Raw genomic sequence first — 23,737 nt, forward strand, 5'->3', positions numbered from 1 at the left:
CCCTCCTTAAAAGGTTCTTTAATTCCTCCTCACTTTCTGCCATCAAGGTTTTGTCATCTGCATATCTGAGGTTGTTGATATTTCTTCCGGCAATCTTAATTCCGGCTTGGGATTCATCTAGTCCAGCCTTTCGCATGATGAATTCTGCATATAAGTTAAATAAGCAGGGAGACAATATACAACCTTGTCGTACTCCTTTCCCAATTTTGAACCAATCAGTTGTTCCATATCCAGTTCTAACTGTAGCTTCTTGTCCCACATAGAGATTTCTCAGGAGACAGATGAGGTGATCAGGCACTCCCATTTATTTAAGAACTTGCCATAGTTTGCTGTGGTCGACACAGTCAAAGGCTTTTGCATAGTCAATGAAGCAGAAGTAGATGTTTTTCTGGAACTCTCTAGCTTTCTCCATAATCCAGCGCATGTTTGCTATTTGGTCTCTGGTTCCTCTGCCCTTTCGAAATCCAGCTTGCACTTCTGGGAGTTCTCGGTCCACATACTGCCTAAGCCTGCCTTGTAAAATTTTGAGCATAACCTTGTTAGTGTGTGAAATGAGCGCAATTGTGCGGTAGTTGTAGCATTCTTTGGCACTGCCCTTCTTTGGAATTGGGATGTAGACTGATCTTCTCCAATCCTCTGGCCATTGCTGAGTTTTCCAAACTTGCTGGCATATTGGGTGTAGCACATATTGGGTGTTGCGTAGGGAGCTGCAAATAAATTGGGCTCCACGATCACTGCAGATGGCGACAGCAGTCACGAAATTAAAAGACGCCTGCTTCTTGGGAGAAAAGCAATGACAAACCTAGACAGCATCTTAAAAAGCAGAGACATCACCTTGCCTACAAAGGTCCCTATAGTTAAAGCTATGGTTTTCCCAGTAGTGATGTATCGAAGTGAGAGTTGGACCATAAAGAAGGCTGATCGCCTAAGAATTGATGCTTTTGAATTATGATGCTGGAGGAGAGTTGAGAGTCCCATGGACTGCAAGAAGATCAAACCTATCCATTCTGAAGGAAATCAGCCCTGAGTGCTCACTGGAAGGACAGATCCTGAAGCTGAGGCTCCAATACTTTGGCCACCTCATGAGAAGAGAAGACTCCCTGGAAAAGACCCTGATGTTGGGAAAGATGGAGGGCACAAGGAGAAGGGGACAACAGAGGACGAGATGGTTGGACAGTGTTCTCGAAGCTACGAACATGAGTTTGACCAAACTGCGGGAGGCAGTGGAAGACAGGAGTGCCTGGCGTGCTCTGGTCTATGGGGTTGAAGAGTCGGACACGACTAAACAACAACAACAATGCAACACCAAAACTCAGTGACCCCGCCTCTCATGCTCCAGCCTACATAATAGTTGTGGCACCCCCTGTGGCACCCCTGAGACTCTGTACCCTAAATCTGCCCCTGGAGACCATTCCACTGACAAACAGCTCTTACCGCCAGAAAGTCCTTCCTGGCGTTTAGTCTGAATCTCCTTTCTTGTAACTTGAAGCCATTGGTTACATACCCTTTATTTTTATTGCAAGCCACTTTGATATGTATAAAGGAAAGCATGGATCCTATTTTTAAATAGTAATAATTAACCCTACCCTTTTGAAATTGGTAACAAACCTCCCACCAGATTTAATGAAACCAGAATGCAGCTCAGATCTTTATTCATTGCATTTCTCCCTTATGCTTCATGCGTAATGGCACAAGATAAGCGACCCTCCCACTTGCACACCAGTCCAGGCCGAGTTCCCACACATGGAGGACTCTGTTTATGCAGGGACAGGGACACACACCTTCCCGATGTGCATCCAACCTTCCCTTTCCAAGCCTTGCCAGTAATTGTTCCCAAATTACTTTTCCTTTAAACGTGTGCCTTCAGCAAGAGAAGGCAAGACCTGAAATTCAGCTGAAATCCATATGGTGGAGTTGTCCTATAAGTTATCAGCTTCCTACATTTCACAGGTCTTGGTCAGTGTTTGTTTCTAACAATTCACACACACAAAAGGAGGGGATACAAGGCTTCCTCTCCCCCCCAACCCCCCCCACCATATTAAGCATATTTTTTTAAGAAAACTCTTTTTAAGGCAATCTGCGCAGTGCCAGAAACACCCCCTTTGCCTTACAGTAATGTAAAAAAGGGAAGGTTTGTAAGAATTTGCGGTGTCACATCTACAACCCAAAATTAGCTTCTGGGGAGCGGGATGAATTAATGAGGCAACCATGAAATCTCAAACACATTTTTGGGGGTGAGGGGCTGGGCACAGTTATTTGTTGAACACAGTGTGACTGTTTAGCACCCAATCAAACAACAGTGTCTCCAAAAGCTGTCACTGACGTTCATATGCTTTAAATCAGGGGTCGGCAAAGTTTTTGTGGCTTGGGCCGGTTCACGGTCCCACAGATGCCACAGAGGGCCGGAGAGTGCACAAACGCTATTTCCAGCGCCCTTCCGGTGTGGAGGAGGCTGCGCAGCTTCCCATTGGCTGCAGGAGCTTCCTCAAGCCAATGGGAAGCCGGCCAGCATTGCGGAAGGAGGTCCCCGCTCAGCTGTGTGCTGGTTTAGCACAGCACACGGGAGCCGACTGAGAAGGCAGCAGGGGTCCCCGAGCGGGTGGCGGGGGTCCATGGGCCTTAGGTTGCTGACCCCTGCTGTAAATGCTATGTATGGTTTGGGGTTCACCTCAAGGACCGGTGGGAAAATGCGCCTCAGACTAGGAACATAGGAAGCTGCCTTGCATTGAGTCAGACCCACTGGTCTTTCCAGCTCAGTATTGCCCACCCTGATTGACAGCGGCTCTCCCAAGATTTCAGGCATGGAGTCTCTCCCAGCCCTACTGGGAGATACTATTGGGGATTGAACTGAGGGTCTTCTGCTTGAAGGCAGATGCTGTACCACTGAGCTAAAGCACTTCCCTTAGACTGCTGCACCATTTCACAAACCAGCTACACAGTACACCAAGCACTGGTCAAAACCGGAAGACCATTTTTAAGTGGCTGATTGGAGTGGAATGCCTCCAGCTAGCAAGGTTATGGATGTTGGGCAATACACACCAACCGAGTGGCAACAGCAGCAGGGTTGACGAAATAACAAAGTCGTCTTCAGTATCTTTGCTTGCTTTTATTTACAGTTATATACAACACACTCCTCTACTCCATTCCTCTATATCTCACACTACACCACCACACCCATGAACCATTTGGGTAGCTTAAATACAGAATTCAAAATAGTCAATTGCCCAATCTCATTACAGTAAGCAAACTCTACCTTCAATTATTCAAATTAGCAGAAGCTCACAGGTGGGTTAATATTCAGATCAAGGTTACAAACACACATCTCTGTGTAGCACCATTGACCACATCAGTCTTAAAGGAAAAACCTAACAGCACCCAGGTCATACTTAAGAGGTGAGCTGGGATGCGTGTGCTCTGGGAACTCCCTTCCGTTGTGGAAATGAAACCAGCAGCAATTAATCAGAGCAAAACCAGGAACAGCTGCTAAACCTGTTGCCTGGAATCCAATCTTTATGATTGGATTGAAGACCAAAAAAAAAAAAAAACCCCCAGTTCACAAACAGTGCAAAAAGGAGAGTCACTTTTAAAAAGGGGACAATGGGAACCTTGGTGTGGGAGAATTCAAAGTGTCTTAGTGCCTAGAGAACTAACGGGGCAGTAACCAAAACATGAATATGCTCATGCATGAAAATGGGAGGGTAACATTATGGTCTGTACGTCACATACTGCTTAGTGGGGTGGGCACACCTTTAGGAGATCTGTGAACCATACTGTGTATACTGGTTTCTCAGATGCTAACATATTTGGAAATACTGGAAGCTCTTTTAATGCACTAACCCTGAGTGTTTTCTCCAGATTGTCTCTCTCCATGACGTTCCATCTCTCCCACACAGTGGTCCTATTCAACTTCAGGATAGTTTGTAACAGAGGACAAAGTGTTTATAACCAGTGTTTTTTTTTTCTTTAAAATGGTACTCTCATTTTGACACAGGAAAATCACCATTTTATAGTTCAAATTGGGGAAAATAAAGACAGTAAATGGACAAAAGTACAAAGATTCACAAAATGTTTAGGAATATGCGTCCCCCTGCATCCCCCCAGAAAAAAAAGCACTGCTCATAACCAATGTCTGCCATCAGCCAGGTCTCAGCTACTTTGACAAAGAAAAAGCGCTTTATATGCGTTGTCTGTGCATTCTAACACTGTGACATGAGATGGCGCTGTGGAATTCCATTTTTGCCAATCAAGTTTCTCATACAAAGTTTGCAACGTGTTTAACTGAAACGCTTCTTTGATGTATCTAGATCCAGCCACAGTGTTGTTTGGTGAACGTGCAAATGGCGTCTGGGGTGACATATTTTTCGCCTATTTGAAAGGGGGGGGAGCTGGCACTTGGTGGGCTTTTAAAAATGTTTCCCATTAGGTACATAATAAGAGGCGTGCTCGATATGGCAAATGTTCAGGATAGGTCCACCACCATTTTCAAATCCCCTGAGAAGTGTGTGCCCATGCCACATATGAAAATACAAGCTTGATTTCCCACACAATAGAAAAGAGGTGACAATGAAGGCAGGAGGCGGGAATTTAAATATGAAGCCAGCTAATAAGCAATACGGCGGCGCCCCCCCCCAAAAAAGGATGTGCAGCCACCAGCGTTTTCTACCTGACTGAAAAGTAGGCATATTTGACCAACAATTCGAATACTGACTCTGGTTTGCAAATAAAAGCTTGTTTATGTGCACAATCAAATAACAGGAGAAAAAATGAATGGTCATCGTTTGGGGAACGCATCTTTGGGGGAAGCCATAACTGTTAATGTGCTATAAATGGGCTTTAATAAACTACAGTTCCCAGGATTCTTTGGGGGAAGCCATGTACTTTAAATGTGCATTAAATGTACTATAAATGTAAGGTGTGAAAGTAACTGACAAATCCAGAAGAGTAAAACTGTGGAGCAGAAAAACCCGGGGCTGGCATCTTTCCTGAGATGGTGCAAACTTGCTTCTATAACTGTTATTGCCTCCTGTGCCAAAACAACTATTTCTGGCTTGCTGGAATCAATAACTTTAAGAATGCACCTAGTTTCCCAACCTGCCTCCTAGCATTCACAGTGATCACCCAAGGCCCTTCATTTTCCCAGCTAATTCATTACATGTTGTTTCTATAAATACAATCTCAGCAATGAAATTACAGTAGCCGGGAGAAGAGGATCTGCAAATATTATTCTGCAGCAATTATTTCCTCGGTTTGAGACAGCTACCAAAATAACTGAGTGGTGCTGGCAGACAGCAATCTGGAAAAATAAATAAATGTTTGAGTGTAGGAGGAAGTCAAACGTTGAGAACTCAGAAATGAATAGTTAAGCCACCAAAGCCTGGTTCACACAACCATTTAGTACCATTCGAAGTCAACATGAATTGTCCTTCTAAATCAGGGACAGGGAACATGAGGAGCTCCTGATGTTGTTGAACTCCAGTTCCTGTCAGATTCCATAAACTGGAAATCAGGGGGCACCAACATGGTGCCCATAGGTGCCAGCATGCCCACCATTTATTTATTTATTTGCCACATTTTTATTCCAAGGAGCTCAAGGTGGTGTACATGGTTCTCCTGCCCCCCCCATTTCATCCCCACAACAACCCTGTGAGGTAGGTTAGCCTAAGATATTATGACTGGCCCAAGATCACCCAGTGAGGTTCATGGCTGAGTGCAGAATCGAACCCTAGTTTCCAAGATCCTCTAACCATAACTCTAACTCTAACCAGAAATTTCGTTGTTCCCGCAAGGGGACAATGACAATAAAGATCTATTCTATTCTATTCTAATTATGCCACACTGGCTCTCCTATGGTTCCCGCCCCCACAAAAAAGCCTCCCCTCATACATTGAATACCACCACTTATATTTACTCACATTTCACTGGATACCACAACTGAACATCTCTCACCCATCTGTTACATGTTGTTGTTGTTGTTGTTGTTGTTGTTGTTGTTGTTGTTGTTTAGTCGTTTAGTCGTGTCTGACGCTTCGTGACCCCATGGACCAGAGCACGCCAGGCACTCCTGTCTTCCACTGCCTCCCACAGTTTGGTCAAACTTATGTTCGTAGCTTCGAAAACACTGTCCAACCATCTCGTCCTCTGTCGTCCCCTTCTCCTATTGCCCTCCATCTTTCCCAACATCAGGGTCTTTTCCAGGGAGTCTTCTCTTCTCATGAGGTGGCCAAAGTATTGGAGCCTCAGCTTCAGGATCTGTCCTTCCAGTGAGCACTCAGGGCTGATTTTCTTCAGAATGGATAGGTTTGATCTTCTTGCAGTCCATGGGACTCTCAAGAGTCTCCTCCAGCACCATAATTCAAAAGCATCAATTCTTTGGCGATCAGCCTTCTTTATGGTCCAGCTCTCACTTCCATACATCACTACTGGGAAAACCATAGCTTTAACTATACGGACCTTTGTCGGCAAGGTGATGTCTCTGCTTTTTAAGATGCTGTCTAGGTTTGTCATTGCTTTTCTCCCAAGAAGCAGGCGTCTTTTAATTTCATGACTGCTGTCACCATCTGCAGTGATCAAGGAGCCGTTACATCCGTTACATACCCTCCAACATTTCTCTGATGAAAATAGAGACATCCCCTCTGACATTTCTCCAATGAAAATAAGGACATCCAGTGCTATTTCTCTAGAAAAAGAGTTGCCAGAGCTCACCATGGATGCCTCTCTTGTTCTCTTATAATGGTAATGGCGCCCACTTGAGAGGTGCTGGAACTGAGTTCCGCCGGGTTCCGCATGATAACAAGCCCTCAGGAAGTCTCATTCCATACCCTCCAACATTTTTCCGATGAAAATAGTGGCATCCTACGGAAAAGCGGGACATTCCAGGATCAAATCAGAAACCGGGACGGCTTCTCTAAATCCGGGGCTGTCCCTGGAAAATAGGGGAACTTGAAGGGTCTGCTGTTACGAACAGAGGAGAGGAGCAAAAAGCTGCTCTCTGCGAGTGTGGCAGTGACTGAAGTAGATCCCACCACCACCACCATCACCAAGTTACGTGGTGGCATGGCTGCACCATGGTCCTCTTTTTCTGCTCTTTTAGATGTGGCAGCCATTTTGTGTTATGATACACCCCCCTCCCATAGCACCCATGTTTTGCCATCTCCGCACAGCAGCTGCTTTGTCTTATGCCGTGCCCCCCGCTCAAAAAACAGACCCTTTGTGACTGGCACTTCCTCAAAATCCCAAATGTGTTCCCTGCCCCCCCACCCCAAAAAAGTTGAAAACCCCTATGTGTAGTTTAATAACATCCAGAGGGCCCCAGGCTCCCCATAACTGTTCCAAATGGATCTGTGTTGCTCATATTAAAGCATCACGCTGAATGGCCCTTTCCCTTCCTCAGTATTACGGCAGTTCAAACGCAGCATAATTTTCTTCAACTCTCCTTGAAGCTCCCTGCTTGATAGTTACTTGAATATGGGGACATTAAATTCTGGTGTTGTAATATTTATTTTCTACCTGGCTTGTACTTTGGGAAGCTCCCGCTGGGAGGTTTTTTCCCGTCCATGTAGCTGCAGGACTTGGGAGTCCGCTGAGCTCTCTTTAGTCGTGTATTTACATTCCCTGGTTCAGAGCACAATAATTTCATTTCCAGGGGTCAGTCTTCTTGTAAGAAGCGGACAGTGATATTTGGTTTAGAAATGCTTTATTGACATGAAAAACAAACAAACAAACAAACAAAAAAGCTCATCACCACAAGGGTAAAGTGCAATGTAAAAAGAATATGGCCCCACATCAATTTGAATGGTAGAATAAAATAGAGAATGCATCTGAACTCTTTCTGAACTGACTTATTACAGAAGAATTTATTACAACCAACAGTCCAACAAATGTATAGAATGATGGAGTTTATTTGTGATGTTTTGGAATGACAAAATTCAGGGTACTGATACTACTACAGATTGATAACTACCTTTGCTTTATTGTAACGGATGGATAATTTTATTGCTTGTCTTTTTGTGGTATTTTATCGTTTGTCCCTCCATATTTATTTATTGTGTTTAACCCAGTGCTTTTTTTCTGGGGGGGGGGACACAGGTGTATGCATACCCCTAAACATTTTGTGAATCTTTGTACTTTTGTCCATATACTGTATTTATTTTTCCCAATTTGAACTATAAAATGGTGGTTTTCTTGAGTCAAAATGAGAGTACCCCGAAACATTTTTAAAGAAAAAAGCGCACTGGTTTAACCAATTTACGAACTGCTTCCTAGGATGAAGCCATTGGAGCAGTATTCAAGACGAAAGTGGAATAAACAGCAAAAAGACCTCCAGAAAGACCTAAAAACTATAAAATGGTTTGAATGTTTCTATGGATGTACAATTAGCATTCCATAAATAGCTGGGTCACAAAGGAAAGTCTTCTGAAACAAAAATGTCACCAGGGCCGTCTTAAGCATATCTTGGCACCATGGTGCGAAGATCCCTCTGGCGCCCGCCCCCCGCCCCGTTTCCCAGCGCCCGCTGCATGGCACCCCCCTGGCGGCCCGGTGCCCTGGCGCCCTCCGCCACCCAGCCTTGCCGTAGGGCCGGCCCTGAATGTCACGGCCCTGGGGCAGCAGGTACAGTGGTACCTCGGGTTACAAACACTTTGGGTTACAAACTCTGCTAACCTGGAAGTAGTGCCTTGGGTTGAGAACTTTGCCCCAGGATGAGAACGGAAATTGTGTGGCAGCAGCAGGAGGCACCATTAGTGAAAGTGCACCTCAGGTTAAAAATAGTATTGGGTTAAGAACAGACCTCTGGAACGAATTAAGTTCGTAACCCGAATTAAGTTCGTAGCCCGAGGTGCCACTGTATTAAGAAGCATTGCTGCCTCCGACTGTGGAGGCAGAACAGAGCCATCATGATGACTAGTAGCCATTGACGGCCTTATCCTCCTTGAATATCCCTACACCAGTGTGGCGTAGTGGTTAAGAGTGGTAGTCTTGTAATCTGGGGAACCAGGTTCGCATCTCCGCTCCTCCACATACAGCTGCTGGGTGACCTTGGGCTAGTCACACTTCTTTGAAGTCTCTCAGCCCCACTCACCTCACAGAGTGTTTGTTGTGGGGGAGGGAAGGAAAGGAGAATGTTAGCCGCTTTGAGACTCCTTTGGGTAGTGATAAAGCGGGATATCAAATCCAAACTCTTCTTCTTCTCTTCTCAACCTCTTTGAAAGCTTTCTAGATTGGTGGCCACCACTACTTCCTGCTGGAGAAAGTTCTGCAGTCAAACTATGTGCTGTATGAAGAAGACAAGGCTTGGGAGAGGAGCTTTTACTGCTTCCAAATATGCTTTGATGGATTTTCTGCTCAGCTTCTATTTGAAAAGAAACTAAAAACAACAACAAAACCACACATACACATTGGAACTGGCAAGATGGCTGTATCCCGAAGCAAGTCTGTTCTTCCCTCCAATAAGTCTATCCCCAAAGACACAGAGAGATCCTTGCACAGACCTAGTTATGTGGTGACCGCTATGTGCTTCCCAACAACCAATTTCTGCCTAGTTTATCATTACTATGGATTATATTTTGTAATAATGTTGAGGCTTATCCAACAGAATCACCAAACAGAATGAGATTACCTGTCGGTAAATTGGGGGAAGGGGCCCTCAACACACAAAAGGCAGTACTTTTACAGCAGGAAAAATTTTTGACCAAGATTCTTCCTGTGAATTCCCCTTGTTCTCTTGGCTTCCTGTGAATTCCCCTTGTTCTCTTGGCAAGGATTAAAAAAGAACCATCAAGAAAGCTCATCTTAAATCATTCCCATCTGAGCCGTGTCTGTGTGTGTGTGTGTGTGTGTGTGTGTGTGTGTGTGTGTGTGTTATCCCTGCTTAGAAATAAAGACATTATGTTTCTTCACACCTAATTGTAATCGTAACCATTAATTACAAATAAGTCTTCAAATTATCTGGTGTCTTTAGATGAGATGGGATGAAAAGATTTAAGGCAATGGAAGGTATTAAAGGGAGGGGTGTGAGGAGAGGAAGGAAGCACACACCTGAGAGGTGCTCGACAATGCTGAATGTAATGTAATGTAATTTGGTATTTTAAATTAAATGTAATGAATGTAATTTGATTTTTTTTTCCACAGCAAGAGCAATGGTTCATCTGCCAGAGGAGTATTGGCCAGTGTTGAAAGCTTGCAGGGGTTGAAGGGGTTGAAGACGCTGGCTGCATTCACATGGTAGCTTATTCCATTTCCTCAATGTTCACTTAACTGTTAATTTCCACATTATATCTGAACTTCCATATGATATAAAAGCCACTTCTGGAAAACTAATGGACTGCGGTGCAAGTTTAATGCTAATTTCTGTGTCATTGCCAGGCTGGGTGGGGGAAATCCACCCAAAGCCAGTTTAACCCAGATAATCACCAGAGAAAAGTGATGAAATTTGGGGTAATATACCAGCACACAGTTCTGTGCTGTTATCATGGGGGGGGGAGACACACACACGCACATGTCAAAAGGGTGGAAGAGTAATGACATTGTCCAGTGACATTTGTTGTTGCGTCGCATCACGCCCACTAGTGTGAATGAAATGTAGCCTGCCATGCCGATCTATTGATCAAAAAGCCACAGTTCCATAATGCGACAGGTACTGCAGTGTGAAAAGAACGTTAGACTACAGGACAGAAACGCTAGCATTATAATATGGAAAAATAGCACCATATTCCCCATGTCTGAATGCACTTCTTGTGCGTTTGCCCACCTCTGACATCATAAAAAATATCAAATTATTAATGATGTAATGTCTGGTAATGCAAAATAACTTTGCATAACTCTTGGAGAGCTCTGGAATGGGACCCTGATCAACCCAATAGAAACCTTTTTTAAAAAAAATGTATTTACTTCAACATGCTGCTAAATGATACAGACTCTGTGATGAGGACAACAGCCTGAAGCTCCGCCTGGATAAGATGAGGATATAACTCATCGAGGGTATCATTTTGGCAAAATAAAGATCAACACTCAGAGGATGAATTGTGTGTGTGTGTGTCCGCGTGCGTGCGTGCGCGCGTGTGTGTGTCCTTTTTGGCCTATAAAAGAAGCTACTGGAAATATTATGTGAAAATGAGTGATAGTGATGAAGACACAAAAGGACCTGTGTTAATTTATCCTCTATTCCTAGAAGGAGTCCCATAGCCTTCACTCTGGGTACCATCCATATCTGCCAAATCTCCCGTTTCCCCCGAGAAACACCCGTTTTTCCAGCTGTTCCTAGCTGAAAAAATGGATTTTTTGTTTTTTCCCAGTTAATTCTGGCGTGGCGGCCATTTTGGAACTGGGCGGAGCATGCTCAGAAGCGACTTCTGGCACGGAGGCCATTTTGGAACTGGGCAAAGCAGCATCAAAAGTCACTTCTGAGCATGCTCCACTCAGTTCCAAAATGGCGGCAGCGCTACTTCCGGTCTGCTATTTCCGGCCCGGTCCCTTATTTCTCTGACAGCAACTTGGCAGGTATGCTGTGTGCTGTTGGACCATAGCTCCCATCATTCCTGACCATTGGCCATGTTGGCTGGGTCTGATGGAGGGTCACAAATTCCCCAGTCATAACCCAAGAGGCATTTCCTTCCAAGTTATCTCTCCTTTTTGGAAAGAGAAGCTTCTCCCAATCACAGGTTAAATGTCCATAATTCTAGAGCTTCTTTTTGTTACGGAAAGCAAGGAGAGAGTGTCGTTCTCTGAGCACCAAGCCAACAGTGGCTTTTCAGTACCAGGAAATACACCTTGAATTGGCTTACATGGGAGGAATGAAACAGCAAGCAAATGTCCTCACGTGCTCCTGCAATGCTTTGCAGATGGGCCGTTGCCTGCCTTTTGCACATCAGCTGGGGATTTCTCAGGACACACGTGGCTTTGACTTTGAATGGTTTTTGTTTTTTTTAGGCTGCTACATTTGGCAAGTATGGCAATTGGGGCCAAGGTTATGGATATAATTGCTGCAGTCGGCTATTAGGCACAGTCAGTGCTCTGTAAGATGGCATCTGTGCAACGCAGTCACATTATGATACTATATATCTGACTACAGAGAGAAATAGAGAGAGATGGTTAATCCTAAACATACAATGTGATAATGCAAAGATAATCTTATTCAGAAGTAAGGAAATCTAGAATCTGTGAATATCTGCTGTAATTCACAATCAGGGGTCAGCAAACTTTTTCAGCAGGAGGCCAGTCCACTGTCCCTTAGACCTTGTGGGGGGCTGGACTATATTTTGAAGAAGAAAAAATGAACGAATTCCTATGTCCCACAAATATCCAGAGATGCATTCTAAATAAAAGGACACATTCCACTCATGTAAAAACACGTTGATTCGCGGATCGTCCACAGGCTGGATTTAGAAGGCTATTGGGCCGGATCTGGCCCCTGGGCCTTAGTTTGCCTTCCCATGTTCACACTGCTCTAGACAACTGATTTAGTAAGCCGAGTAGAGGACCTATGTTGACCAGTGGAACTTGCAAGAAAATGTTGCAATATATTCTCACCTCCTATGGAGGGTCTCAATCTGCTGGCCGTGTACTTCTCCGGCAAGTTGGTCTATCCCTCCTCCTGAAATCCCCGTTTTTCTTTTGCAATTGGCACTTGACATTCCATGGTTACTGAACATATTTCCTCCTTGGGCAGTTTTGGGGAGAGAGGCAGGGACAGGTTTGTTGTTGAGCTTTAAATAACTTGTAGTACTCCTGCAAATTTTAGGCGTCCCCTATTGGCATTCACCACCGACTCCAGTAATAGAGGAACTTGTAGAATCATAGAATTTCAGAGTTGGGAGGTCAAGGGTCATCAAGTCCAATGCCCTGCAATGCAGGAATCCTCAGACGCACAGATCTCTCTCCGCAAAAGGTGACCAGTGGAGATTGGATGGAGGCAGAGCCATGAGACAGATTCAGAGACAGGCAGGGGGGGGGAAGGTCAGGAGGATCTGCAGCTTCTGCCTGTTGAGGAGAGAGTGCCTCTTCCTCCCTTACTGCTACCACTGGAACCAATTACTCCACCGCTGTATCCAGATGCAGGCAGAAGTTACATATCCATTTTGGATCCAGTCTTTCTATTTTTCCTGTGTTTCTCTGTCTGCTTCTCATGATCCCCTGTTTTCTGAAGCATCAGGGTGTGCCTGGGCACCCCCCCTGCTCATGCCTATGCCTCACTGTAATAACTAGAAGAAGAGAAACTAACAGATCATACTGCTTTTGAATATATGCTCTATGTTACAGGAGTTTTTGTGCTAACAGAAGATATCAAGAGAACAAGGGCAGATTTCCTACAGAACATCCTAACCAAACTTCAGAAGGCTGGTCTGAACTTTAGACCTTTACACATTCAGCTGCCATGATTAATGAGTGCAAGGAAGTACATTCCAATTTTGCGGGGGGCTAAAATAGCTTCCGAGAGCCTGTTGAAAACCTGGATCAGCACATTTCTGCCTCTGTACAGACTCCTCTGTTAAGTACTAGGCAGGCTGTGATGAATTTATCTTTGCCAGTGTGAAAACCCTGTCCCAACTATTAAAATGTAAGCAGAATTGCAAAGGCTCCAAACAACTAGATTCCGACTGCTCTGAGGAGCAAGGATATCACAGAATCTTTGATTCTGGGAGGTGTCGTTGTTGACTATCCAGTCCAGCATCTGCAACAGATGCTCAGTAAGGGGGGCAGGCACCCCATAGCCTCCCTCTGCTTATTAATTAGTAGGGCGATCAATTCAAGCAGGAGCAGATAAGAAACAAGTAAATCAATGCAAATGAGGAACATCAACAGCAAAATCCCCCATCTTGCATCAGCAGGTTAAAGGCCTGACACAAAAGAGGAAGCTAGGAAAGTCTCCTTGGGAAGGTCCCAAAGTCTGGATGTAGCCACTGAGAAGACCCTGGGCAGGAAATCCCTTCCTTCCCTGACACGTCTCTTTGAAGAATGGATTTCGCTGCTCATATTCTCAAGTATTGATCCCAGGTGATGACTCCCTCTCTGCCATTCATTCATGTATTTTCATCCCCCCCCCCAACTTCAGTGATCTGCCCAATCCAGTCCCCATTCTAATTCTAATTCTAATTATTATTATTTCATTATTTATTTATTTATTTATTTATACCCCGCCCATCTGGCTGGGTTTCCCCGGCCACTCTGGGCGGCTTCCAACAAGTAACAAAATACATTAAAATATCACAGATTAAAAACTTCCCTAAACAGGGCTGCCTTTAGGTGTTTTCTAAATGTCAGGTAGTTGTTTATCTCCTTGACCTCCGATAGGAGGGCGTTCCACAGGGCGGGCGCCACTACTGTAGTTTTGCTTCTCGCAGTGAGGGAACCGCCAGAAGGCCCTCGGTACTGAATCTCAGTGGCCGGGCTGACCAATGGGAGTGGAGACGCTCCTTCAGGTATACAGGACCGAGGCCGTTTAGGGCTTTAAAGGTCAGCACCAACACTTTGAATTGTGCTCAGAAACGTACTGGGAACCAATGTAGGTCTCTTAGGACCGGTGTTATGTGGTCTTGGCGGCCGCTCCCAGTCACCAGTCTAGCTGCCGCATTCTGGATTAATTGCAGTTTCCGGGTCACCTTCAAAGGTAGCCCCACGTAGAGTGCATTGCAGTAGTCCAAGCGGGAGATAACTAGAGCATGCACCACTCTGGTGAGACAGTCTTCGGGCACGTAGGGTCTCAGCCTGCGTACCAGATTTTATTTATACCCTGCCCATCTGGCTGGGTTTTCCCAATTGCCAATGAAGATAGGACATCTTGACATATAAGGGTTTAATTGCTCTTTTTTCCTCCTACATCCTCTCCCCACCACCACCACCCAAAATCAAAGCAGAGCATGACCTAGGGCCACAGACAGGCAACCAAGAAGAATATCATGGCAAGAGGAAGAACGACTTGACCCCATCGCTCAGCAGCTGCTCCTATGCTTTGCTTTTCTCTTCCCTCCTTCCTCCCACCCACTGCTTACTAGAACAAAATACAGTCGTACCTCGGGTTACGACCACCTCGGTTTGCGAACAGTTCGGGTTACGAACTGCGCAAACCCGGAAGTGTTTTCGCCGCGCGCGCGCATGCGCAAAATGGCGGCGCCCATCGCGCTCGGTTTGCGAACTATTCGGGTTACGAACTGCGATCCGGAACGGATCACGTTCATAACCCGAGGTATTACTGTACATCTGAGCAGTTCACAATAAACAGCCTGAAAAAGCTATTAAAAACACCAATAAAAGCAAACACACACACATACAATTTTTTTAAAACCATTTTTTTAAAACCAAGTGTCAAGGTTATGTGTTAATCCCCTAAACAATGGCAACACATGTTTCGTATTGTGTTTATGAGATTGTGAACCTGTAAAGCAGGGATTGTCTTGTCTTTTAATATATGCGTAGCGTTTGGGAAAACAGGCCCTGGCTAGCCCCTTCCACAAGTAGGTTTCTAAGCACTTTTACCAGGTTTCCCAGTTGCACTTACAAGTCTCCTTCAGTACTAGTTACAGGTAGGTAGCCGTGTTGGTCTGACGTAGTCAAAACAAAATTTAAAAAATCCTTCCAGTAGCACCTTGGAGACCAACTAAGTTTGTCATGCTGTTGTTGTTTAGTCGTTTAGTCGTGTCCGACTCTTCGTGACCCCATGGACCAGAGCACGCCAGGCACTCCTGTCTTCCACTGCCTCCCGCAGTTTGGTAAAACTCATGTTCGTAGCTTCGAGAACACTGTCCAACCATCTCGTCCTCTGTCGTCCCCTTCTCCTTGTGCCCCACCCTCTGACTATACATAGGGTCTAGTGACTTCTGTTTCAGTGTATCTGAAGAAGTGTGCATGCACACGAAAGCTCATACCTATGACAAACTTAGTTGGTGTCTAAGGAGCTACTGGAAGGATTTTTATTTTATTTTGTTGAGTCTCCTTCAGAAGCTCTGCAGGCAACGTTCATGCGTGTGGGCTCCATGCAGTCAGCATTGTATTTCTCCACGGTTAGCTTTTAAGAATGGCTGAAGAGGGATTTGGACTCTATGGCCACATCCACGCCATGTATGCTGGCATCTGTCTGTCTCGAAAGGCAATGAAGTGTGCCTCCGGGGGCAAGGCAAGGCCACTAGAGAGGCCTGGCACCTGCTGCGGGCTGCAGACCGATAATTCTTAACTGCTGCCTCCTGTGTTGTTTTTAGCACCAAAGTGGCATATTTGGGGTGCCAGCCTGGGTAGCATGAATGGAGGTCCTGGGCTGCCCAGACAACAACCTCTTGGCCTCGCTGATGTGATCCAAAGGAAAGCAGAGCAATACATTGGCACCAACTTGGCTGCAGGAGTCGCCAGAAGGCACCATCCTTCTCCACTCCAGATATGTGTAGGGTTTACTCCTTAGCCTTTTCTTCTCCAGAATACTATATGTCCTGCAAGGCAACGGGTAACTATACATTGAAAGTACCATTATACCACTTAAATGATCATGGCTTCACTCAAAGAATCCTGGCAACTGCCGTGGTTGACACAGTGGTTGAAGGATCAACCCCACTTCCCAGGGAACTCTGGGAACTGCAGCTCTCTGAGGGCAACTGGGATCTCCTAATAACTCTCACCACCCTTAACAAACGACAGTTCCCAATATTCTTTGGTGGAAGCAATGACTGTTAAAGTGGCACAACAGTCCTCTAAATGTATGGTACAGATGTGGCTTATAGTTCCCAAACTTCCATTTCATACTCTCCAACATTTCTCCAATGGAAACAGGGACATCCTATCCCAAACTGCGGCCCTCCAGATGTTTTGGCCTACAACTCCCATGATCTCTAGCTAACAGGACCAGTGGTTGGGGAAGATGGGAATTGTAGTCCAAAACATCTGGAGGGCCGAAGTTTGGGGATGCCTGTCCTATCCCATAATAATATTTTTACTATTCATACCCCACCCATCTGACTGGGTTGCCCCAGCCACTTTGGGTAGCTTCCAACATACCTACATAAAAACATAATAAAATATTAAACATGTTAAAACCTGCCTACAGTATACAGGGCTACCTCCAGATGGCTCGGGGGGTCAGATAACTCCATACCCTCCAACATTTCTCCAATGAAAATAGGGACATCCTAAGGAAAAACAGGACATTCCAGGATCAAATCAGAAACTGGGATAGCTTCTGTAAATCCGGGACTATCCCTGGAAAATAGGGACACTTGGAGGGTTTGCAGTTTCCTATCTGTTATATCATAGCCATGGACAAACCCAGTCAGCATAAGGCCTGAGTATCTTTGAATAAAGAGAATATATTATAAATAAATTTTCCTCATTAGCATCCTCCAGCGAATGAGGCTTTCCATGATAAAACGTTAATATATAAAGAAGTGCTAATGGACATTGCTAGCAGCTGATGATGATGATTCAGTGCAACAGATATCAGACAAACGTCTCTGGTTCCCCAAGAATTTTGGGTTTTATGTATACATAAAATCATTACGGAAGAGCACAGAACTGCAGATGTTGCACTGTTGCTAGAATCACATTGTCCACGTTATTGCTGCTGATGACTGTTTAGCAGATTATCTGGGGGGAAATGCTGATAGCCACAACTTGGCTGCCTGCTCAGAAAGTTTAGATACTGCCATGCCATGCCAAAATGAAAGAGGCTGCACAGCATTTTAAGAAGTCAGACCCAAAGAAGAAGCAGGTCATATCTGCCTGGACTTGTGATGACCTGTGCTCTCTGGAGAGCAGTTTGTACACAGCCTGGGATCATGCCTGCTTCAAACTTGGTTGTGCTAACAAAAAGCCAGCTAAAAGGGGAAGCATAATTTAAAAACTGGATATTGTATTATGCAGAATACAGATCCTGCTGCTGCATCGTGCATTAGTTGAGCATGTGCGCAGCCCTTTTTTCAAAAAAATAAATAAATCACTGAGACTAGAATAATAAAATGTGTAAATGATGCAGCAATGCAATGATTAGTCAAATCAATAAATAAATCTTATTTATTAGACACTGCCGTATTTAAGTGCGAGCGGAGGAAGCAACAGCTAGTCAGAGAAAGCACATTATTAGGCTGAGAGAAAAGGGGGTAGGTGGCAGGTGCGAGAGTGGCAGGCAGGCAGTCGAGTAGGATCTTTTGCTCTTAGGCCCAGTGCCAACACCTGGTATGGCAGGGGAAATGCTAGGACCCACAGGCTAACACCAACATCTCCTTTGAATAAAATAGAATAAATTTGTTTAGGGACTGAGAAGTAGTGAGAAGCACCTGGCTGTCTGCATTACTCTACCTGTGGGATCCAGGAGCATTCTGGGGAAAGAAAGATGGCGGTTGCTTCAGGTACTTCACCTGCTGCTTCCCTTCTTAGTACAGGTGTGAGCAACACTGCTTGCCCCAGTGTGGCAGTGGATGTGCTGGACTGTTGTCTTGCCTCTGTAATGGACTGGACGAGAGCCAACAAACTGAGGCTCGATCCAGATAAGACTGGGACACTCTGCGTTAGGTGGTTCCCTAGACCACGTGGATGGTTGCCTGCTCTTGATGGGGTTACTCTCTCTGAAGGAGCAGGTATGCAGCTTAGAGCAGGCATCCCCAAACTTCGCCCCTCCAGATGTTTTGGACTACAATTCCCATCATCCCTGACCACTGGTCCTCTAAGCTAGGGATCATGGGAGTTGTAGGCCAAAACATCTGGAGGGCCGCAGTTTGGGGATGCCTGGCTTAGAGGATCAATGGATCCATGGCTGTCGCTTAAGGCTCAGGTGGTGCAGAGTGTCTTAAGGCTCTTGGTGGTGCAGAGTGTCTTCCATCAGTTTGGGCAGATGGCCCAGCTGGACAGGGATACTCTTCTGTTGTCTATGCTCTGCTAACCTCTAGGTATAAAAAAAATCAAATCATGATGTTCATCCAAGCCCCATCACCCACCCTTTTGTAATCCTACTTTGGTGGGATAAACCATGGTATTGCTAGGCAGGCCTGGGTGTCAATTATTTTCCAGGGCTTCTTCAAACATGGTCCCAGCCCAAGAAAGCTGAAGGAAAATAGACCCTGCAGTTATAAAAGGCAGAGAAAAGAAAAGTTTTGTAGCATGGATTCAAAATCCACATATACTTTGTTTTCTTGTGTTTTTTATAAGAAAATGCAGAAATAGTAACAGTATATTCTTTTTCGAAATCTCCTTTTTGTTTATCTCATCATCGCCAATGGATTGAAGGATTTTGTTTTTATTTCTTACCCGTTTGCTAGCAAAGCAGAGCAGCACGTAGGCTGAAGCAATAACTGTCAAGGTACAATCAAAACGGAAGAGCTTGCCATTTGAAAATTTCCATGAGAACTTAGAAATGCATGAGAATTGTTTTTCTCTTTTTCCCTTTATGGTTTAGATCAGAAACAGTAAGATCTCTTGTATATAGCTGCTTCTTGAAGTGCACATCGTTCCTTTCAAATATCCACTTTACGAATCTTCTATAATTACCCGGAGTACTTGAGAGCATCCAAAGTACATAAAATAATTCACAGAGAAGCTAGAAATGAACAGTACATGCAGAAATGGTTTATTCAACCTTGCTATATGAGGTGCAGAGAGAATATTCAACAGGCAACAGCAATAAGAGAAACCACACTTCCATCTCCCCCTCAAAGCACATATGACCTTAGTGTGATTCTTATTACTTTTTAAAGGGAGTCTCTATCTCTTCTCTTTTGCGGCTGCATGTCAGGATTGGCCAGCTTCCCCATAAATACAATGGACCCTGAATGGAAGGCAGAGAAAAAGTTATTCAGATGGGAACTTCCAAATAATTGCAATAATTTCTTTTTCATTATGTTTATCTGGACATTTCTAACCTGACCTTCTAGTGCAGGCATCCCCAGACTTCGACCCTCCAGATGTTTTGGACTACAATTCCCATCTTCCCCAACCACTGGTCCTGTTAGCTAGGGATCATGGGAGTTGTAGGCCAAAACATCTGGAGGGCCGAAGTTTGGGGATGCCTGTTCTAGTGCCTATGTGGGCACTACGCAAAACCACTTGTAACAAATAAAAATCGCAGCATCTCACAATCAATCATGAGTACTTATGCTGCACTTTTCTCATGAGCTCCAAGCACTGCATGTTCATTGGGTTTTACCCAACTAAGTTTTCCTCAGAGTAGCCGCACTAAAATGAATGGACCTAAGCTGGCCATATATCTATTGATTTCAATCGCTCTACTCTGAGTAAGAGTAGCACTGGACACAACCCATGGTCATTGCAACAGGCTTGAATTGTTATTGGTTCATCACAGGTGGAAGGGCTGAGACTGAGGGATAGTTGTTTGCCTGATGGTGCCTGCCTTATAATTATTATCAATTTATATTTATTTACACCCCACCTCCTTCCCTGATGGGAAATGTATACACTACTTGATTGCTCCATCTCGTCAAGCTGGGCCTGACCCTGGCTGCAGCAATATCAGGTCTTCCCACATATGGACTTACCGATCCTTGAGCCATAGAGACTTGACAAAGCCACTTCGCTTATGCCAGATGTTTTCTGGCTCAAGCCTGACACTGCCCCTTGGGTCTTTTAAACCTTAAAAAGACAGTCTGCTTACAGATTAAAAGTCCAAAAAAGGAGCAGGGCTGGTGTCAAGGATTGATGCTTACTAGCCCAGAGCCTCCACTGCTTGTTCATGTGCCCTCTCTCAGCATGCAAGCAGCAACAAGAGCATATATATATATATATATATATATATATATATATATATATATATATACAGGTGAAACTTGGAAAATTAGAAAATCGTCGAAAAGTGCATTTATTTCAATAGATGCATGACATGCAAAGCAAGATATGTCAAGCCTTTATTTGTTGTAATTGTAATTATTTGTCATTGGCAGGTCAATTATAAATGAAATGTAATTAATGAAATGTAATAGCGATGTTTATTTTTGTATTATTGTAACTATTTGTTTTATTACTGTGGAATTTCCGAAAGAAAGCATTTGTAAAAATAAAAATAAAAATAAAAAAATAAGTTGCATTACTGAAATAAATGCACTTTTAGACAATATTCTAATTTTCCAAGTTTCACCTGTATATGGAGAAGCATCTTCCAGTTGCCTCAAGCTCAGCTGTATGGACTGAGAGCAGAGGAAGAGGACAAGCAAATGGGCAGAAGGGACAAAGAGGAGGGGAACACACTCAGAGGGAAGGCCCACTTTGGGCATCTTGCACAAAGCCCCACCCTCTCAAAAAGACACCTGGATCTAGCACTGATGTAGGAGGTTGGAAGTGCAGTGTAGTGGTTAGAGCCTCAGACCTGGGATACCAAATCCCTGATTGGCCAGGAAGCTCACTGGCTGACATTGGTCCAGTCACTGCTTCTTAGCCCATAAGCACCCTCACAGGGCTGTTGTGAGGATAAAATTGGGAGGGGCGGAGCATTTATGCTACTTTGAACCCCTTGGAGGAAAGGTACGGTATAGATTGATTTATACCTCACAGGAAGGTCGCTCTCGGACATCAAGCTAAAATGCTGCTTTTGCCGCTGAGGCTATCCTGCTCTCGCCACCATTTGGAGGCAACAATTTTAACTATGTTTCATCTTTACATGCCAAATGAGAGATTAGACACCACTGTGATTCCCAAGGCTCTAATTACGTTGTGGTAAGGTTATCAAGAGCTTTGATGAAGCCTGTCTGCCATCGCGATGACAAATGATCAGTAATTCAATATCAAAGTTGCCGTAACAAAAAAATACTGATTGTGTAATTGCTAAAAATAACAGTAATTTCCCTTCTTTATTGCAGTCACTATTATTTCCTGAAAATGAGCTGCCATTCAGCCTAATCCTCAATTTAAAGCAGCGGGTTACTTTTAGACAGTTTGATTTCAGCAGGGAGCATAAAACAGTAATGCAACCCCCCCCCCCAAAAAAAACCCTCACACCTTACTTAAGAACAGGTTGTTAAATGTTATGAAGCCAATAAAGGCTGGATTTTCTCCCCTATATTTTCCTATGGATAATGTTCCCATGGCAGCTGTCTGGCTGCAGTGTCTGTTCAAAGACCCACTGCTTCTGTTTTTTGGGGGGTGATATAGGGCAGGGGTGGGGAGCCTTTGCCCCCCCCCAGGTGTTGTTAGACTCCAGTTCCCATCAGCCCATGCCGATGGCAAGAGATGATGGGATTTTTAGTCCAGAAATGTAGGGGGCAGGTTGCCCATCCCTGATGTAGCAACTAACCCACGAATGGGCCCACCACCCAGCAAAAAACAACAACCTGTGCAGCCAGCCCTTAAATGGAGTCAGATAATGTTGGTCGCAGGCTGGATGTGAAATCATGTCACATAAGACAGTAGTTTTTTAGAAATTACTATTATTTATTATCATCATTAATATATCAGTCTTTGTGACAGATTTCAAAGAATGAGAGAACAAGTCTCTGCCCTAAGTGGTTTGCCATCTAAAAAATACACAGTCGGGAAAACAGCAGAGGAGAGGGAAGGAAATGATGGGAGAGATGAACAGGAGGGGGGGGAATACAATTATTTCAGTGGTACCTACTTAGGCTTAGTTACAGTGGAGTCCGGGGACAAAAGTACTGATTGTGTAATTGCTTAAAATAACAGTGATTTCTCTTTTGCATTCAGCCACTGTTATTTCCTGAAAATGAGCTGCCCCATTTCCTAATCCTCAATTTAAAGCAGCAGGTAAATTTAGACAGTTTGGTTTTAGCCAAGATCATAAAATAGTAATGTGCATTTCTACAGCTTTTACAAGAAACAGTAATTGATATTGTAGCAGTTTAACAGCCTATTCCTCCTTACTTCCTGTAACTTCTATGACAGGATTGCCTGGAGTAGTTGATTCTATGGAAAGAGTTGTCAATCTTGTTGGGCCTGTGGGAACATTTGCAAATTAGGGGAAACTTTTGTGGGCGTTGCACACATACCCAGGCACCAAGAACACACTGCAAAACTTCATCTTGAGGACATGACGGGACCCTGTGGGTACCAGCAAAAGCCTCCAAAGGCACATGTGAACCTACAGTTGCCAGTGCCATATTGGTGATGACTTTGCCCTAGGGTCTGGGCAAACTCCCTTGCTGAGGGACTCTTCAAAAGCCTAAACCTGTAAAATATGAATGCCTCAAAAATGTGTATCATAAAGGTCAAGGAGCTAGGATTTGCTGGCTGCAGCTTCCTGTCAAGTGTATATTCAGTGAGTCACCTGGGCTTGTGGCTTCATAATGTGTGAAACTGCCCTGAGGTGATTTAACCATAGTTCCACACTGGCAGTGCCAATTAAACTCCTCTCTCCAGCTAGGAATGGAAACAAACAAACAAACAAACAAACAAAAAACCAACCAAACAAAAAACATAAGAAAAGCAGGAGGGTCAGAAAATTCATTGGTCACCTAAACCGATCCAGTTTCTACCACAACAACAGTACCCAACAGACATAATCAGGGCTCTAAATTCTGTGAGGAGCCCATGTGAGCATAATAAGAGCTATGGCCTATCTAGTCCTGTGTCCTGTTCTCACAGATGAAACTTGAAAGCAGAACCTGAACAGAAGACAGACAGTCCTACACACACACACGTTGATGGGCGTACAGTGACGGGCTGCAGACCCATTCTTCCCCCTCACACACAATGGTAATCATATCAGAGGAGAAGGTCTGGAAAAAGCTAATGTCTTCACCTGCCGAGAAGTGGTTTAGGACAATGGTCTTTAACTTCCAAACCCTTACCAGCCAACCATCTAATAAAC

General features: G+C 44.4%; 1 protein-coding gene across 2 annotated transcripts in view; it reads right to left on the reverse strand.

The window, feature by feature from the left end:
* Positions 1 to 19,511: 19,511 nt before the first annotated feature.
* Positions 19,512 to 23,737, reverse strand: part of SERPINI2 (serpin family I member 2) — a 45,280-nt gene continuing 41,054 nt past the window's right edge. The window contains exons 10-11 of one of the 2 annotated variants that reach the window (XM_088669169.1): positions 22,792 to 22,863; positions 19,512 to 19,732 (exon numbers count right to left, since the gene is read on the reverse strand). In XM_088669169.1, coding sequence (XP_088525295.1) covers positions 19,656 to 19,732; positions 22,792 to 22,863 — 149 coding nt within the window. In that variant the 3' untranslated portion in view covers positions 19,512 to 19,655. The remainder of the gene's footprint in view (positions 19,733 to 22,791; positions 22,864 to 23,737) is intronic. The other variant, XM_088669170.1, reaches the window with a different exon arrangement.

The sequence above is a fragment of the Zootoca vivipara genome, chromosome 5, assembly GCF_965207765.1.
Source record: "Zootoca vivipara chromosome 5, rZooViv2.hap1.1, whole genome shotgun sequence".
Lineage (NCBI taxonomy): Eukaryota > Metazoa > Chordata > Lepidosauria > Squamata > Lacertidae > Zootoca > Zootoca vivipara.